The sequence below is a fragment of the Clinocottus analis genome, unplaced genomic scaffold (assembly GCF_023055335.1).
Source record: "Clinocottus analis isolate CAN_PGR_092001 unplaced genomic scaffold, fCliAna1.0.p SCAF_8, whole genome shotgun sequence".
Classification (NCBI taxonomy): domain Eukaryota; kingdom Metazoa; phylum Chordata; class Actinopteri; order Perciformes; family Cottidae; genus Clinocottus; species Clinocottus analis.
This window is the reverse complement of record NW_027176240.1, coordinates 12,396,879-12,412,730: the sequence shown is the minus strand read 5'-3', so window position 1 is coordinate 12,412,730 and position 15,852 is coordinate 12,396,879. Positions and strand designations below refer to the sequence as shown.

At 37.3% G+C, this 15,852-nt stretch overlaps 1 protein-coding gene across 1 annotated transcript in view; it reads left to right on the top strand.

The window, feature by feature from the left end:
- The window catches only part of eys (eyes shut homolog), a 147,732-nt gene that overhangs the window by 26,677 nt on the left and 105,203 nt on the right, over positions 1 to 15,852 (top strand). Inside the window, exons 12-20 of the mRNA XM_068567429.1 lie at positions 2,285 to 2,407; positions 4,751 to 4,864; positions 6,758 to 6,880; positions 7,564 to 7,677; positions 8,468 to 8,701; positions 10,566 to 10,688; positions 10,791 to 10,904; positions 14,566 to 14,679; positions 15,411 to 15,524. Of these exons, the coding sequence (XP_068423530.1) occupies positions 2,285 to 2,407; positions 4,751 to 4,864; positions 6,758 to 6,880; positions 7,564 to 7,677; positions 8,468 to 8,701; positions 10,566 to 10,688; positions 10,791 to 10,904; positions 14,566 to 14,679; positions 15,411 to 15,524 (1,173 nt within the window). The remainder of the gene's footprint in view (positions 1 to 2,284; positions 2,408 to 4,750; positions 4,865 to 6,757; positions 6,881 to 7,563; positions 7,678 to 8,467; positions 8,702 to 10,565; positions 10,689 to 10,790; positions 10,905 to 14,565; positions 14,680 to 15,410; positions 15,525 to 15,852) is intronic.

The following is a 15,852-nucleotide window of genomic DNA, read 5'->3' as shown; positions in this document are numbered from 1 at the left end:
AAAGTGCCTCTATTTTACTGGACAATAAATCAATTAAAATGTAGGTGAAGTCATTAAAACATTTACTGCCTCGAAACAAGTCCCGCACCTGTTACATGATGTGTTTTTATGACATTATGGACAGGGCAAATGCATCACTGTAAATAATGTTCTCATATTATTTTTTCTGCCCTTTGCTCAAATTAGATTTGGGTAAGAACAGAACACCAATGTGTCAGTAAAACCTCCATTACTGTTTTGATTTCATTGAAAGATTTATAGACAGGTGTTACTGATCACTTTATCTCTTCTGAAAGTCAATTAGATGGATGGTCTGTCAGGTTTGCTTGCTTCTCCCAACAAATACACAAATCAGAATCTGATTATTTTACAACCCTGTGTTCTGACCATTTCCTGGCACAGTTTTTTGTTTTCAACAACAGGACAACATCTGTGTTGTCAAGTTGATCTATCATTATTATTGAATTAGTTTTAACTGTTATTATTACTAAAGTTCTTAGAGATACTTTGGCCAGGTTGAACAATTCTCCTTAATTGTTTTGATGACAGGAAATGCTAATATCTAATCTGGATTTGCATCAAAACACACATGGTGATTGGCAATCATGCTGATTAGTTGATGACAGCCATGTTTTTTGGGGAAAAAAGTCAAATTCCTGTTAATGACTCCATTCAAATGTATAATGCTTAGCAATTTAGTCATATCTCTGCAGTTGTGGTCTCGACTGATCTTAAAGATGGTCCTTGAGAAGTCCTCGTTGGTGGGTAACAAGCTAAATTTAGGTTTTATATCAGTATATAACCTCAGTCTCATTTTATTGATCATTAAACTATTTTTGAAGTAACAACTGAATTTGGTGAGTTCTATCCAAGAACATTATTTTCAGTTTTTCAGCTCAGTGAAGCAACCAGAACGTTGGTGATGAGCGATGACGAAATGTGCTGATGAAGCAGTTCTCTGAGCCAAGAGTAGTTATGGCCCGCGGCTGTTATCATTAACCACTGAACATGGGTACATAAGGACGTGGCTTTAATGTATTACTGTAAAGTATTAACAATACATCATAGTATGTCTCGTTACGATTGCACAGATAAAGTAAAACACATTGCGTTTCACTTTCTGCTCTTATTTCTGAAGCAGTTGAGTTGGGCTGAGCCACGAGTAGCTCTCGAATACAATAGGAAGTCCCATTTGGAGATGGTGACACTGTAAATGTGACATTCCTTCATGCAACATTAACCTCAGAGTGAATTGCATGCACAATTGGTTATTAAACACCTCTGAACACTCTGTTGGAGGCAATAGCTGTCCATTAACCAGTCAAGGCAATGCATAATATGATGAGAAAAGGGTAGTTGGAAGGTCATCAAATATCCAGATAAATGTGTTGGTGTAAAGTACTCGGCTCTGGAAGAAGGTTACTATGTAAAGAAAGTGGAGACTGCCTACAACAGGAAGTACATAATCTATTATAGCTGCGGTCCTGTTGGTTTATTCAAGTCTTGATAAAAAAAAAAATGAATTTGCATTTGGAAGCAGCATTTGAAATATTTCACTCCTTTGCCAGTGAGTGAGACCTATTTTTCAGACACAAAGATGCATGGCAGTGATATAGGGACATTCTTCTTGTTGAGAGGCTTTTAGTTCAGAGAGCTTTTTACATTAGTTTTAGGTTTTTAAATATTTTGCTCGTAAAAACATTAATATTATGTAACTTCATGAAGTAAATCTCCAGACCTTTTCTCAATATATCAATTAAATGCCCTTTTTTCTTTAAATCATGGCCATTATCTAATGGCCACAGGTTGACCCATGTGATATCAGTGAAAAGAAATCCCAGTCATTTCTTTTCGGATTCTCCCTTTAAGTCATCTATATATTATTTGTACAAACACGTGTAATGAGTATCAGTCACAGCATCTGTCCGTGCTTTATTTACAACAATAGATATTGACATGGGTATCTATCAGTGGCATGCAGAGAGGCATTTGGTGGGGTAGATGAATGTGATATAGATCAGTTTGCTAGGGCGGGTCTCTGTCAATGATTCACTCAATTAGCATACTGCATAGCAGGTAGATTGCAAGGGGGAGAATCGATATCCCCATTAATGTGCTAGAGAAACGGTGTCTAACCCAAATAAAACATACAGCTATGTGTGTGTGTGTGTGTGTGTGTGTGTGTGTGTGTGTGTGTGTGTGATGAATTCAGACCTCCTTGTTTATTTCCCCAGGTTTGGCTGATACTGAATGTCCTCCATTGTTAACTTAATTTTCATTGCAGGGTTCAAGGGGAAAGATTGCTCGGTGGACATTGACCTTTGCTCATTTGGACTGTGCAGTGAACATACAGTAATATGCGGGGAGACCAAGGATGGACAGAATGTCTCTTGCACGTGTGAAAGAGGTGAGCAAGACCTTTAACAGGTGTTATATTTGTCACAGTTATATTAACACAGGGAAAATCCTGCATTTTCTCAGGCTTCAAGGTTACTTTACCGAAAGGAATATGTCGCTGTACAGAAAATACTGCACATTCAGATGGTTTAGTAGCTGTCTGTGGATCAATAAGTATACTCTTATCTGTTTTTGTTTTTATCAGATCAGGACTGCATAGGAGTCCTCGTGGACTCGTACTAGACCAATGGTTCTCAAATGAGGGTACTGGGGGTACTTGAAGGCACCCCAGGGGGTACTTGAGATCTTAAAAAATAAAGATATATATATATATATATATATATATATATATATATATATATATATATATATATATATATATATATATATATATATATATTTAAAATCAGCATCAATTAAAAAATCCTTTCAAAAATAGTTATTTTCATAAATATTCAATAATATAAATGTAAGTTCTTAAACTGAATTGTATATACTCCATATTGAATCAGACACTGATGGTAAAGTGCTGCATATTACATGTTATTTTCAACCAAAATTGCTTTGTGCTGGTTAGGGGGGGACTTGTCTGAAAACATATTTCACAGGGGGTTCATCACTGAAAAAAGATTGAGAAATTATAATAGAAATTATAATCTTATTCAGATTAATTTGACAGCTTCTGCAGGAAGAAAACAATTTAGTTTGCGTGTCAGTCCCGCTGGTTCCTCTCCACGAGGATGACAGTGTTATCACAGCTGTAGCGGCCAGCAGTGACAGGGATAACACAGGAGGAAGAGGAAGAGGCTTGACCTGTTAGATACTCTGAAGCTTGCCGGGAGTAACGAGGCTTCAGACTTTTACAAGTCAAGGATATTCGTGCAGTAAGTGACAGTCACAGTATAGTACTGTGTGTACATGCATTGGAACTCAGTCAGCTTATTCCTAGTACTTGAAATAAAACCCTTTTTTCCTCCCCCAGCTAAACTACCCAAATAGTAATGCAGTCGACTCAACCCCGGCTCTGCTATCTCCTTTCAAATGAATGCTATTACATAGAAGTTCATGTAACCCAATCAATAACCCTAACTTCATTACTCCTTTTGCACTTTTGCTCGGCAGACGTCAAAGTGAAGGATTGTGAGTGATTTCTTATGTAAATGAAAGCAACCTGCGGCAGACTGCTCTCCCCAGATCACTTCTCAAGGGCAAACTGAGATGCTGTCAGGGCTAGATGTTTCAGGTTTGATCTAATATTGCCAAGCTAATGTGTTGCAAAACATGTTACTCATATCCTCCCTCGCTATTCTGTGCGCCACATGTTGTCAACTTTTTGACCTATATTTAGTCCTCACACTAAACCAGTCTCTTGAATTGAGATGTTTCATTAACTCACAATGATGGATTTTGCTAATGTGTGTAAAAAAGAAAAAAGGAAATAAACTCTTGGCTTGTTCGGAAGGTTGCTGGGGGAAATCTTCGCACATTTTTAGGTTGTTAAACTCTCCTAAAGAGCAGATTTTGCAGAGCAATAATTGTGTTTTTACAACCCAAAACTGTTTTTGACATTGGTATGTTTTTGTTTTGTGTTAGCGTTCATTTCAAAGGAGCAACTTTTCAGTGCAAGACTTATTTTTGCCGTAAAATTATTTCAGCTCCAAAAGCTGTAGTTTCATAAAGAGCCCCACTTTTTCGTTGTGATACCACAGGTTTTTTTTTGCATTGCAGCAGTTGTTTCATTGCTCCTGTTTTATATAACCCCACAGCATTGTTTTGGAGGGAAAACGGCTTATGCTGAGTGTTCTTTTCTATTCGTTTTTCCTAATTGTGAAGAGCATCTTAAGACTTGTATGCTCTGTTTAGTCCTTGGCGGACTGTGAAGCACATCACAAATACTCTATGCTAGATGTGTGTGAGGTTAACCCATTAACAGCCTTTGTAGAACCAGCAGTAATGTGTCTTAAACACTGACATGTTTCTTCTCTTTAATACTGTTTGTGCGTGTGTGTGTCTGTGTGTGTTCTGTCGACTGCGTTTACACATGTGCGCTGAGGCATGTTATTTGTTTCATGAGGTTCCCTTTGTGTATAGATTGACTTTGATCTTAAAAATCACTGGATTTGGCTTGTTTAATGCAATAAATCAGAAGGGCAATGACTGGCTCTTATTAAACATGATTAAATGATCCAGTGAGCTGAGTCTGCATGTGCCCAGCAAGCTCTTTGAATCAATTCAAGCTTTGAATACAATCTTTTGTTTGTGAATACAAAGTCACGCTGATCCTAATTGGCTGAAGAATTTAACCAGGCAAAAAAGGACTGCAATAACTTTATTTTTTATACATATGCTGCAGGGTTTGAAGGATCATTTTGTGAAGTAAATCTCAATGAGTGTGAGTCAGAGCCCTGCCAGAACGGTGGAATTTGTGTAGACGGCAATGACCTGTATCAGTGCTTCTGCCCAGAAGGTAAGTGACAATGCAATTAGATTCCCAAATAGTTGAGACACTATTGATTATGTGGCTAATTCAGACCTTTGTTAGTGTGCAACCAACCAGTTTCCGTCCTGGAGTTATGACCCTGGCTTTCACCTTTGCACTCATTCTATCTCTATTTAGTTGTTCTATTTGCTTTTTGCTGTGGATGAATTGACAAATGGATATAAAAGGCATTGAGTGAAGCCATTTTTTTTTAAAGTATCCTAGAAACAAACAAAGCTTCAACTCATCCCTCTTATACTAGCTAGGTAATTATATTCCAGATAAACTGAATAACCTGTACACTATAAGGTCTCTCATTGCAGTTTATTTTCAGATTTTAAACTTTGCTACCATTTTCCATTTCTCTCCTGGGACCAATATTCACAGTAAAACTAATCAGGGAAGCCTACTTTGTCCTAAAGACTCGAGTCAGCAGTCTCAAATGCTTTAAAGAAGTAAAGAGAAAATAGAGGACAAAATATTCCAGTTGCCTTATTAGAGAAAAAAAACAATAATATTTTGCCTCTCAGACCTATCATTTCAACACACACAATACAAATGTGACATTCTGCAACTAATTACTTTAACAATATCATCTCTTTACTTAAGGTTCATTCCTCAGACTACTCTGCTAAAAAATCTCCAAAGTATATCAGAACTAACTATATAAAAACATCCAACATAGACACACCATAACTATTGCTACAAACTAAAGGGACTTCTTGCACATTACATTCCTCACAAACGGTGTATGATCTGCAGACTCAGTTTGGTGAAATATGTCCTAAAGAGAAAAATAGATAACTCTTTTCATTTGGGAACATACAAGGATTTAACCCCTTTTCCACAACTTGAAGAGATTATTGTTCGTGATCTTCTTTTCTGCCCTCAATGTGACAAATGTACCTTAATTTGTGTGCCTTTACAGCCGGTGAAGGTTAAGAGTCCACAGAAATATGACCTAACCAAACCCAAAAGGCAATTTTGATTTGCGCGCTTTACCTAAAATAGCAGGGATGAATCAGTATACTCAGTGTTTGCTTCTAATGATTACCTGAATACTATCAACCCAAGTTTTTTTGTAGCATTTGATGTTGATTCCTTCCTGTATTCATCAAGATTTTCCACAGATATTTGCGTTAAATTATCTCCAATCACATAAAACCGTTTCATCAGAAATTGTCGCTCGCGTCATTAAAGTAAGAAGCAATAAATCGCAGCTATTTTTTGAATAATTTCTTGGTCTGGTTGACATCTTACCTGTGAGACATACCTCTGATTAAACCTTGATTGCGGGTGAAGCCTGTTATGCATTTTTAATGAAGTCAGGATAATTGTCAAATTTTATGACATGGAGAGAGGTGGAAATTGGTTCCATGGTCAGTTTGAGAAATGATGAGAATTTGACCTGCACCGATGGTGCTGATAGCCAAGCATTAGTCATGGGCCTCCTGTAGCTGCACTGTGTGACAGTGCTAATGATAGTCATTTTGTAGCGTGACCATGCGACGGAATGTATTTATGGGGGACTAAAATGTCAGAAATTGGCAGCTCTTACTTTCACAACATGACTTTAACCTTTAATTTTTGGAATATAAATTATGCTGATGTTACTTTGAATTTAACATTCACCATTAAAATATTGTCACAAACAATATGACCAAAAATACAATTTTTTGTTATCAAATAAAGGCTGTGGTGCAATCTACTCTCCATTGTACGCACATGTTTTCTTGGGATGTGCTTGCATTGAAACGTAATTTATTGCAGTTTCATTGCTAAAGTTTTACATCTGCTTTTGGGTGCAATTTGATAATAATTAGTATCTTGTCATGTCTGGTTTTACTGATATGCCCTCTTCTTGTTCTCTCGTCATACCAGGGTTTGGGGGGTTGAACTGTGAAATCAACCATGATGAATGTGCCCATGGACACTGTGCCAATAATTCCACATGTATTGACCTGGTTGCAGACTATGAGTGCATCTGTCCTTCAGGCTTTGCCGGTGAGTTATCGGAGGCATCATTTTCATAGTTTAGACTTTAATGAATATAGTGCAGATTGATGACTCTACAGTAGTGATAATCATCAAACTGCTCGAATGTAAAAGCGATTTCAGCAAGTCTACAGCTGATTAAGTAGAAACATATCTTTGTTTCCTCTTGTAGAAAATTGTATCAGACAAAGTATTTGACTAAAGATGATATATTGGCAACCAAAATGTATCAACGATACTTGTTATGTTGCATATACAGTGAGTTTAGTATTACTGCTGATCTGTGTTTATTTTGTCCACAGCTTTCTATTTGTTGTGGTATGAATGGAAATGTTGTTTCCACCACTTGTTGCGCAGTAGTAGTAAGGGAATTGTATTCATATTTTTGTACTGTGACAGTGCAGGCATAAACCTAGACTAAATAAATAGTGTGTGCTTTTGGCTGTCGTGAGAAACAGCAGGAGTACAAAGATATGGCAGTTATACCGTAGTATCACTCCTACTGGCTCCATTACCAAACGCTCCCCTCCCACATCACACTGATTCCTCACGTTAATGGTTGTCAATCTCTGCAGTCAAACTCGTTTGTCGGATATTGAGATGTGTCATTATGTTGATGATGTGCTATTTTTCTTTCTCAGTTTGTGTTCAATTTTATAGCGCTCAGTTAACAACCTTTATCTACCTTTCAGGTAAGAATTGCTCAACATTTGTCTCTGCTTGTGCATCGGGTGTTGAGTTCTGCAGAAATGGAGGAACTTGCTCCTACAACTCAGCCGGGGAAATACAATGTATTTGTCCTCCAGGTATTAAAGCACATTTATGAAGTTGATTGGTCGTAAATTTGTGAAGTTCAATTGTTATTTTCATATAAGAATCAGGCTTGTCAGAATCAGAAATCTGGTTTATTGCCAAGTTGGTTTCACTTACAAAGAATTTGCATTGGTGTCTCGGTGCATAGCATAAACATAATAAGGTACAAATATAATATATAAGAGAGTTAAATTAAGTAAAAAAAACTCAAAAAATGTGAATATAGAATACAAGAAAATTACAATAAAATACAACTTGCTATAGTCATAACTACAATAACTGCATCTACAAATGCAGACATGCAATAGCAATGCAATAGCTTATGCAACACACAAAGCTCGAAGCTACAATATCATTATAACCACAGTGTGTCTCGGCCTACTCTAACATCAATCCCTCTCTTTTAAATTGAGCCCTTAATGCATGTGGAAACGTATTTGTGCTGTTGATTACTGTTGCGGTATCACCAAAACAGCGTTAACCTCTGAGTGAATACCATTAGAAAGCATGTGTACAAATCTACAAATTAGTTACATTTGTGGGGAAAAAAACACCACACATATCACAGTTGTTTTACTTTGTGTACTGTTGCCTTAATCCCTCGTTGGTTTCCGTGCTTCAGGCTCATGCTGGATAATTTGTAAAACGGCAGAGAGGAGAAACACTGGCAACGACGGCATTACGTGGAATCACGATCCATGATGTCTGCCAGACGTGGGAAGTCAGGAGGATACTGTACATAGCTCTGCACATCAATCATTACTTTGATCCCTCTTCTTACAGGATACCATGGCAATGAATGCTCCTCATCTGTGAACCAGTGCGTGTCGAATCCTTGCAACCCTGAGGGGAGTCTCCTCTGTGAAGAGCTGGCAAATACTTATAGATGTGTGTGTCACCATGGGTACTCCGGGCCGCACTGCAACACGCCTCTGAACCACTGTGTTGATGGTCTGTGTCAACACGGTGTGGCATGTGTGAATCTAACAAGAGGGTTCAAGTGTGATTGTTTACAAGGTAGGTTCACCGTCCGGCAGCAGCTTGCCTCAAATGAAGGTAATTCTTTGATTGAAAGATGTATACAGCACACTTACTCTCAGTTTGGTGCTTTCGCTTTTTCACCTTCCTTCTCTGTGGGAGTCTAATCTCTTTGGCTTTAAGCAACAACACGAACCAGCCTCATGAAATGTGTACGTCCGGGCTCACTTTATCAGGTTGTGAGCCGATTTCAAAGCGGTTGATGGTGTGTCACTCATGCCTCGTATCTCTGAGGTAATAATCACATTATTGTCAGTTGTAAAATTAGTCCAAAGTCTTATGAGTGACTTTCATTCAATTGCGGTGATTCACAGGTAATTATAGGTGCAGGTAAATGAGGTCATAATAAATGTTAAGTAAATGTAATTAGAAAAGCATTCACATAGTATTTATTCATTTTTCAGGAACTGCCTCACAACATAGTAAATACTTGCTAATTAGAGTGCAAAGTGTAAACACCAAACCAAACACCAAGTAATTTCACTTAATATAACATTCCATATAAATTGCAGATAGCAAGCATTTTGTTCCTATAATTACCAAATTGAATAACAAGCCACCAGTATGTAGGGCATTTAAGGGAAATTACAAATTTTCAATATATTTTTATGTCCCAGGAAAGTTCAATGAATATTTTTGAACATGAGTTACTCTCTCTCAAAGCCAGAAACCAGAGAAGTCTCAAACGTGTGATGTCATCAGGGATAGTAAAGAGCTGCTCAATAGATATTGAATCAGTGTGATGGACCGACGCTGCGAACCTGCAGAGATTTGTTTCCTTTTTCATAACCAAATGAGATTTGTTATATAGAGTGCTGCAGGATGAGTTTGCATCTTTACTCCACTGGTTCCCTCGTCTCGAGTTTTAGGTTATTTGCCTACAATAAGGTCTGTGGTTAAGACACGCCTAATGTTTTGCTCTACAATATAAAATACGTCAGTAAATATCAGTGTCAGAAATTTTGGAAAACAAGTGGCTCAATGATCCGCCTTCACACACCTTGTTCTGTGTCCTCCCCCTCATTTATCTTACTGTGGAAAACATGTTTGTCTCATAAACTTGTGTTTTTGCCACAGAGTTTATTTTCAGCAGTTATGTAAATTTTAAATAAATAATCTTGGTTGGTGTTAAACAAAATGATGTTGTAATCAAATGGAGCAAAATCTCCACTAGTCAAATCCAAATGTAATTGATAATTTAAATTAAAGGAAATTACATATTTTTATCTTATGTTTTAAGGTGGAGTTTTCTTGTCAACATAATATGTTTCATATTCAGTTTCTCGAGCAAAAATACATTATTTGCAAACATTAAACTATTATACTATATTCATTTCTTCATAAAAAATACAATATTTTGTATATTCTAAAACCTGCGTTGTTTACGTCCATGTTAGCGAGCTAGTAGTCTTCCTCTTCCCTGCTTCTGTCGGTATTGTGCAATGTTACCGCTTCACACATCACGGCTGCTCGCTGTTTAAGAGTGAAAGTAAAGTGGGTTCTTTTGCAGGTTCAAAACATACTAGTAACCCATTACTAAAACCATTGCTACCCACTGGTGGTACTCTCTGTTTGAAGCACCATTTTAATGTGTGTCATGGATTCATAATACAGTGATTGTACATTTTGTCATTCACTTGTGCGCGAGAAAGAAATGAAAGGAACAAAAAAATCAGCTAATCAAGTTCTCATTTTGATCTTTAATAATAGTTTTTAATGCCTGTGTCAGAATTATATGTATTTACAAGACAGCCTTACTGTATATCACATCCAACAGGCATTTATTTAAGAGATATCCCCTGGAGTGAGAAATCCTATAGAATACATTGTCCTCTCTCTGCAGGGTTAACAGGACAGTTTTGTGAGATAAACATTGATGACTGTGAAGAAAAGCCGTGTGGAGCGCTGAGTATCTGTAAAGATGCTCTCGCTGGCTACAATTGCTTCTGTGCGCCTGGATTTATTGGTAAGTGAAAGCTATGTTGAAGTCATTCTTTGTAAGTCAAAGTGACATTTTATTCACCAAAGCAATGTGTCAACATGTTGGGCGCCTTTTACACTTTGTAAGGAGATGACTGCAAGATTGAAGTGAATGAATGTCTCAGCCAGCCCTGTCAAAATGGAGGCTCCTGCGTTGATGAGCTCAACTCTTTCAGCTGCCAGTGTCCTCTTGGAATCACAGGTATTTCATGCGCTTCTTTACATATATGTGTATGTTTCCACAACACCACTCAGACTAGTATGCGGCTAATGATGAGTGGGAGGCAACGTCAGTACGGCATTGCGTACCAGTGAGCTTAAATACGTGGCTGTGAGTACGTTTAGAGAGAATACATGTTTTGTTCATGCACATTTTTCTTCTAATGTCCCTTTAAATTTTGCTTTAAGAGACAGAACTTCAAATTTTGCCAAATTAGATATTTAATGAAAAGTCTGTGGGTGCATCGGCATGGATCTTCAGTAATACATTCAAAGATGGAAAGTGAGTGAAGCTTGAATTAGTTAGAACAGTTTTTAATTCTTTTTATAATGTTATTAAATCAACTTTAAATACATTACAATAAAATCCATTGTTGTTTATCTATAAATTACACCCTTGGTTTTATAACAAACGTGATAATAATTATAAAGCAATATGTCCATGTGTCCTGTCATTTTGGTCTCAATGCAACGTTAAAATATGATATTACAATAAGGTAAATATAATGAAGAGAGATATAATTACAACATAATGCCAACACGATGTAATGTAACATGCGTGGGTACAGTGGTCTTGAATGTTAACTATGTTTAGCTCCACACATAACTGAAATGTATTTTACAGTCTGCTCAACAGTAAATATGTCATAAGGTCTCATGGCAAACAGAACAGCTAATTCTACAGTAGGCACACTGTTGCTAAATGTGATGTTGACCCCTAATATGCTGGCCCTTCTCATATATTCATTTAACAGTAGGATCAGTTCAATCTAAAAGACGAGTAGATCAAATTTCATGAAAATCAAAGTGGCAGATGCTGCTGACAGCTGAACTGTGGCGATCGTATTAAAGTGCCTACACTTTGTCATGCTCGGGGTGGGATCTGAGGAGTTTCACTCGCTTTACATAATGTTTTATTATCACAGCTCTTGTCTTACTTCTTTACTTCTCCTCAAACTACAGGTGGCACTATGAATGTATTCCTGGAATGGAAATATAAACTACACTCCGGTTTACTGTGGTTTATAAAAATGTATGGCAACTAACAATTTCTTGATTGCATTCCATTCAAGCTCGATGCCTCTCAATAATGGAAACATTTTACTGGAGCACAGTTATAGAGGAGCATCAGAAATCCCATCAGAGCAATTTTTTATTCTATGTGAAGAGGAAACAACTTTCTATTGTCTCTGCTCATAGTGTGTGGAAGGTGATCTGCTTCTTTGTGCATGTAACACATAATGATGAGATTTATCATTCATGAGTCATGAGATTTATACTCTAAAAGTAGATTTTTCAGATGCTTATCAACGAAGCATCTCACTCGCAAGCTCCTCTGCCCGTCGTTACATGTTCTTATTAACATTGCGGCGTGGTGTTATTAACATTGAAAGGCATTATCACTGTGTGTGCAAGAATATGTTCAGCAAATTGAATGACAAAATTATACTTTTGTGCACGTAGAATAAACTGACCTGAACAGGTGGCACCAGAGTAAAGGTCAAAGGGGTCACGTAGGCATTAGGGGTTATGCACTCAATATTCACATCTGATTTCATGGTCACCCAGAAATTTTATTTTGATATTGTCGGGATTTGGCAAGAGTGTGTTTTGGTTATTAGTCAGTATGAACATGTAATTATTGATATTCACGGAATTATTAATATTAATAGGAGTATTACCATATATTAGTAATAATGGGTCATCACCCTGGAATTAGAGACCAAGAACCAAACTAGATAAGGTCTAAAAAAATGTGTCCACTCAAAATGGCCATAGTCAAAGTCCTATTTCACATTATGAGTGAACAGTGAAGGTTTTAATTTGAGCACAGGCTATTGCATCTAGCTGTTCTTTCAACACGTATGCACAAAAGGAATAGCAGAAGGAGGAGAGAGAATAAGAGAAACCGAGAACAAGAGTAAGATAGTGGACGTAGTCTTGTAAGTGATTACACCTCACGAGATTTAACAAGGGCGAAGGAGAGAAGATGGAGCAAGAAGGCCGACGTTACGTAAAGAAGTCATGTCACACAACATTCCACTATGGCAGCGAACACAATGGAGGCCACACTTACACACCATGTGTGTATAAAACAAGTGTAATGGCATACATGTGTGTAGGTGTTTGTGGGTTAGTTGAAAAGAGAAAGAAACAGAAGAAAGCTCTCAAAACGAGGCACATCTTCACTGCACTACTAAAGTACAGTAACTGTAATTTGAGCAGTGGTCATCCTCTTGGAACATGACCAGCACACCTGGTTTCATGGTAATCTGGCCAGAACTCAGTGAGTCGTGATTGCTTTTTGACGCTGACGGTGCAACGGACGTTTCGCACAAATATATGTTAGACTTTCTGGATACAGGTGGTTTATACTGAGTGTTAAATCATGAGAAGTTAAACTTCAGTTTTAAGTGTCTATTGCACCTGCTGTAATGGGAAACTAAATCTAAATGTTTTTGGCTGCATTCAGCATCAGTATTGACAATATTTCAAAGACAACCTCAGTGTTTCAGCTAGGAACTCACGCTAACCTTCAGGCCGCATGGGAGGCGATGAGGTTATGCAGTACACACATTTGTAGCGACACAAGAGAAGCAGAAAACAGTAGACTGGGATTATATGGAATGTTGCTGGAATTCAAAGTCCTCTCACTTTGGCATTTCACGCTCACAGCCTCCTCCAAAGCTTACAGCAACTTTAAATGTGTGAAATGGTGATAATGCAAAAAACATCACCTCACAGCTTGGTTTGTGTGCAGAAGATCTTTTTTTGTATATGGAGTATACAAATTAGGAAGGCAACAGCATGGAATATATTGCATATCACGTGATCTATTTTTGTTGTTATATATATATATATATATATATATATATATATATATATATATATATATATATATATATATATATATATATATATATAGACAGATAGAAGTTGGCAATATAAAGTATGGTGTTTGGACAGAAAGATAGTTCTTGGATTTAAAAAGCTTATTTGTCAGATATCCAGAACAGTGTCAAAATAACTTTGCTAGCATAACAGTAAAAAATGTGTTTATTCCATGTGTTGCAAAATGTGCACACGCAATATCAAACTGACTAATTTTTGTGACAACTGTCTTAAAATACTGCAACTAAAGGATTGAAGGTGTCACCAATCATCAAATTTCAAACTCTCCATGAAGAGGCTTTAAGTCAAATGCAACATATATTATACAAAGTTGAAGGAAAGTGCAAAACTGAGCATAAGTCACACAGTGTTACAAATCAAAGCTGCAGTACTTTTTGGTCATAAAACAAACATGAAATAGCATTATTCAGATTTACACAGAGAAACAAGGCAAACTGAATTGTCCGGCAACATAATCTCAACATAAACATAATATTACAATCAAAAATATGCCAACAGAATCCTCCAACTGCAACGACATAGTCAGAGAGAAACATGGACATCCTCCTACAAGTAGTCCTAAATATTCCTGATGGACAATCTACCTCCTTAAGATGATAACAGCAGTGGGAATGAAGGATGAAGAGGGTGTGTTTGGGCTCTGATGGACCGCCATATGTTTGCTGCTTATCGTCAATATTTTAACCAATGCATTCTTGAACTACTGACTTTTAAATCTCATGTTTTTACAGGAAACTACTGTGAAGTCAACATAGATGAGTGCTTGTCCTCACCCTGCATGCACAATGCCACATGTGTTGACCTTGTTCATGGCTATGGATGTGTCTGTATGCCTGGATTCACAGGTAAGTGAATGCATTACTTTATTCTAGTGAAGAGTATCTTTGTATGTTTGAACATGACTGATGAGGTCAGTGCATACATGCAACACATTCTAACAATACAAATACATTATGTACGGCCATAAAGTAAGCAGCCATCAGACGCTCCTCTCTAAGAGAGAGAGACAAACCAGTGGTTTGATACTTGAACACATTTTGAAGACTTAATTATTCCACTACATTTGGCTGTTAAAAGCACAAAGAATAATAATAACTCAATTAAAACCAATATCATGTTATTCAACCTCCAAACGTTTCTTAATAACTGTGGAAAATTCTCACAGAGCCAGATTCAGTGCATTGCACGCAACACCACTGGTTGCTGTGCTGAATCGTATCATCACAAAGATGCAGGTTTTTCTTCCGATAAACATTTTTTGGGAAGTTCAGAATTACATCTGAAATGGGGTTCTTCCTGTGAGAATGGTGTTTGCTGTTCTTTGTTGCAGCAGTACAGAGGCCCCTCTTTGGTATTTTAGCTGCATTCAGCACTAAAGCACTACCAGCTTCCACATCATCAGTGTGTATGGTATCAAACATGGTGTACACAGAACTTTAGTACTCGAGGTTAAACCCTCTCCGGGTTTAACTCACAGCAACTGCAGTGATGCGTTTTTTTTTTAAATTTCAACACTGAATGTATCGGAATAGACAAATATATAATATTTATCAATCTGTGTTTTTTTCTGTCAAAGGTACAGAGTGTGAACTTGACATTGATGAGTGTGCTTCATCTCCCTGCAAGAATGGAGCCACTTGCATTGACCAGCCTGGTAATTACTTCTGCCAATGTGTGGCTCCGTTTAAAGGTAATGAGCACTGAGGGAATGGGGACAAGAAGCAAAGTTAATTAACTCCACATACTATTATTTTCACCTGTCTGAACTCGCCTCGCATGTCTCAACAAAATGAGTACATCTTAATTTGCTACCTATGGTTGGTTGAATACAAAAAAAAACTTGAGTAATCACTGAGATGGGCGCAATGGTGGGTGCTTCTATGTGACATCTTTCATCATTTAGTCAGATGAGAGACCGAGCATCACTACAGCATCATCATGGCTTTTCAGTGGGAATTAAAATGTTGGTGGGTGATTTCACACTATTCTTTTAATGAGACATGAGGAGACGCTGAAAA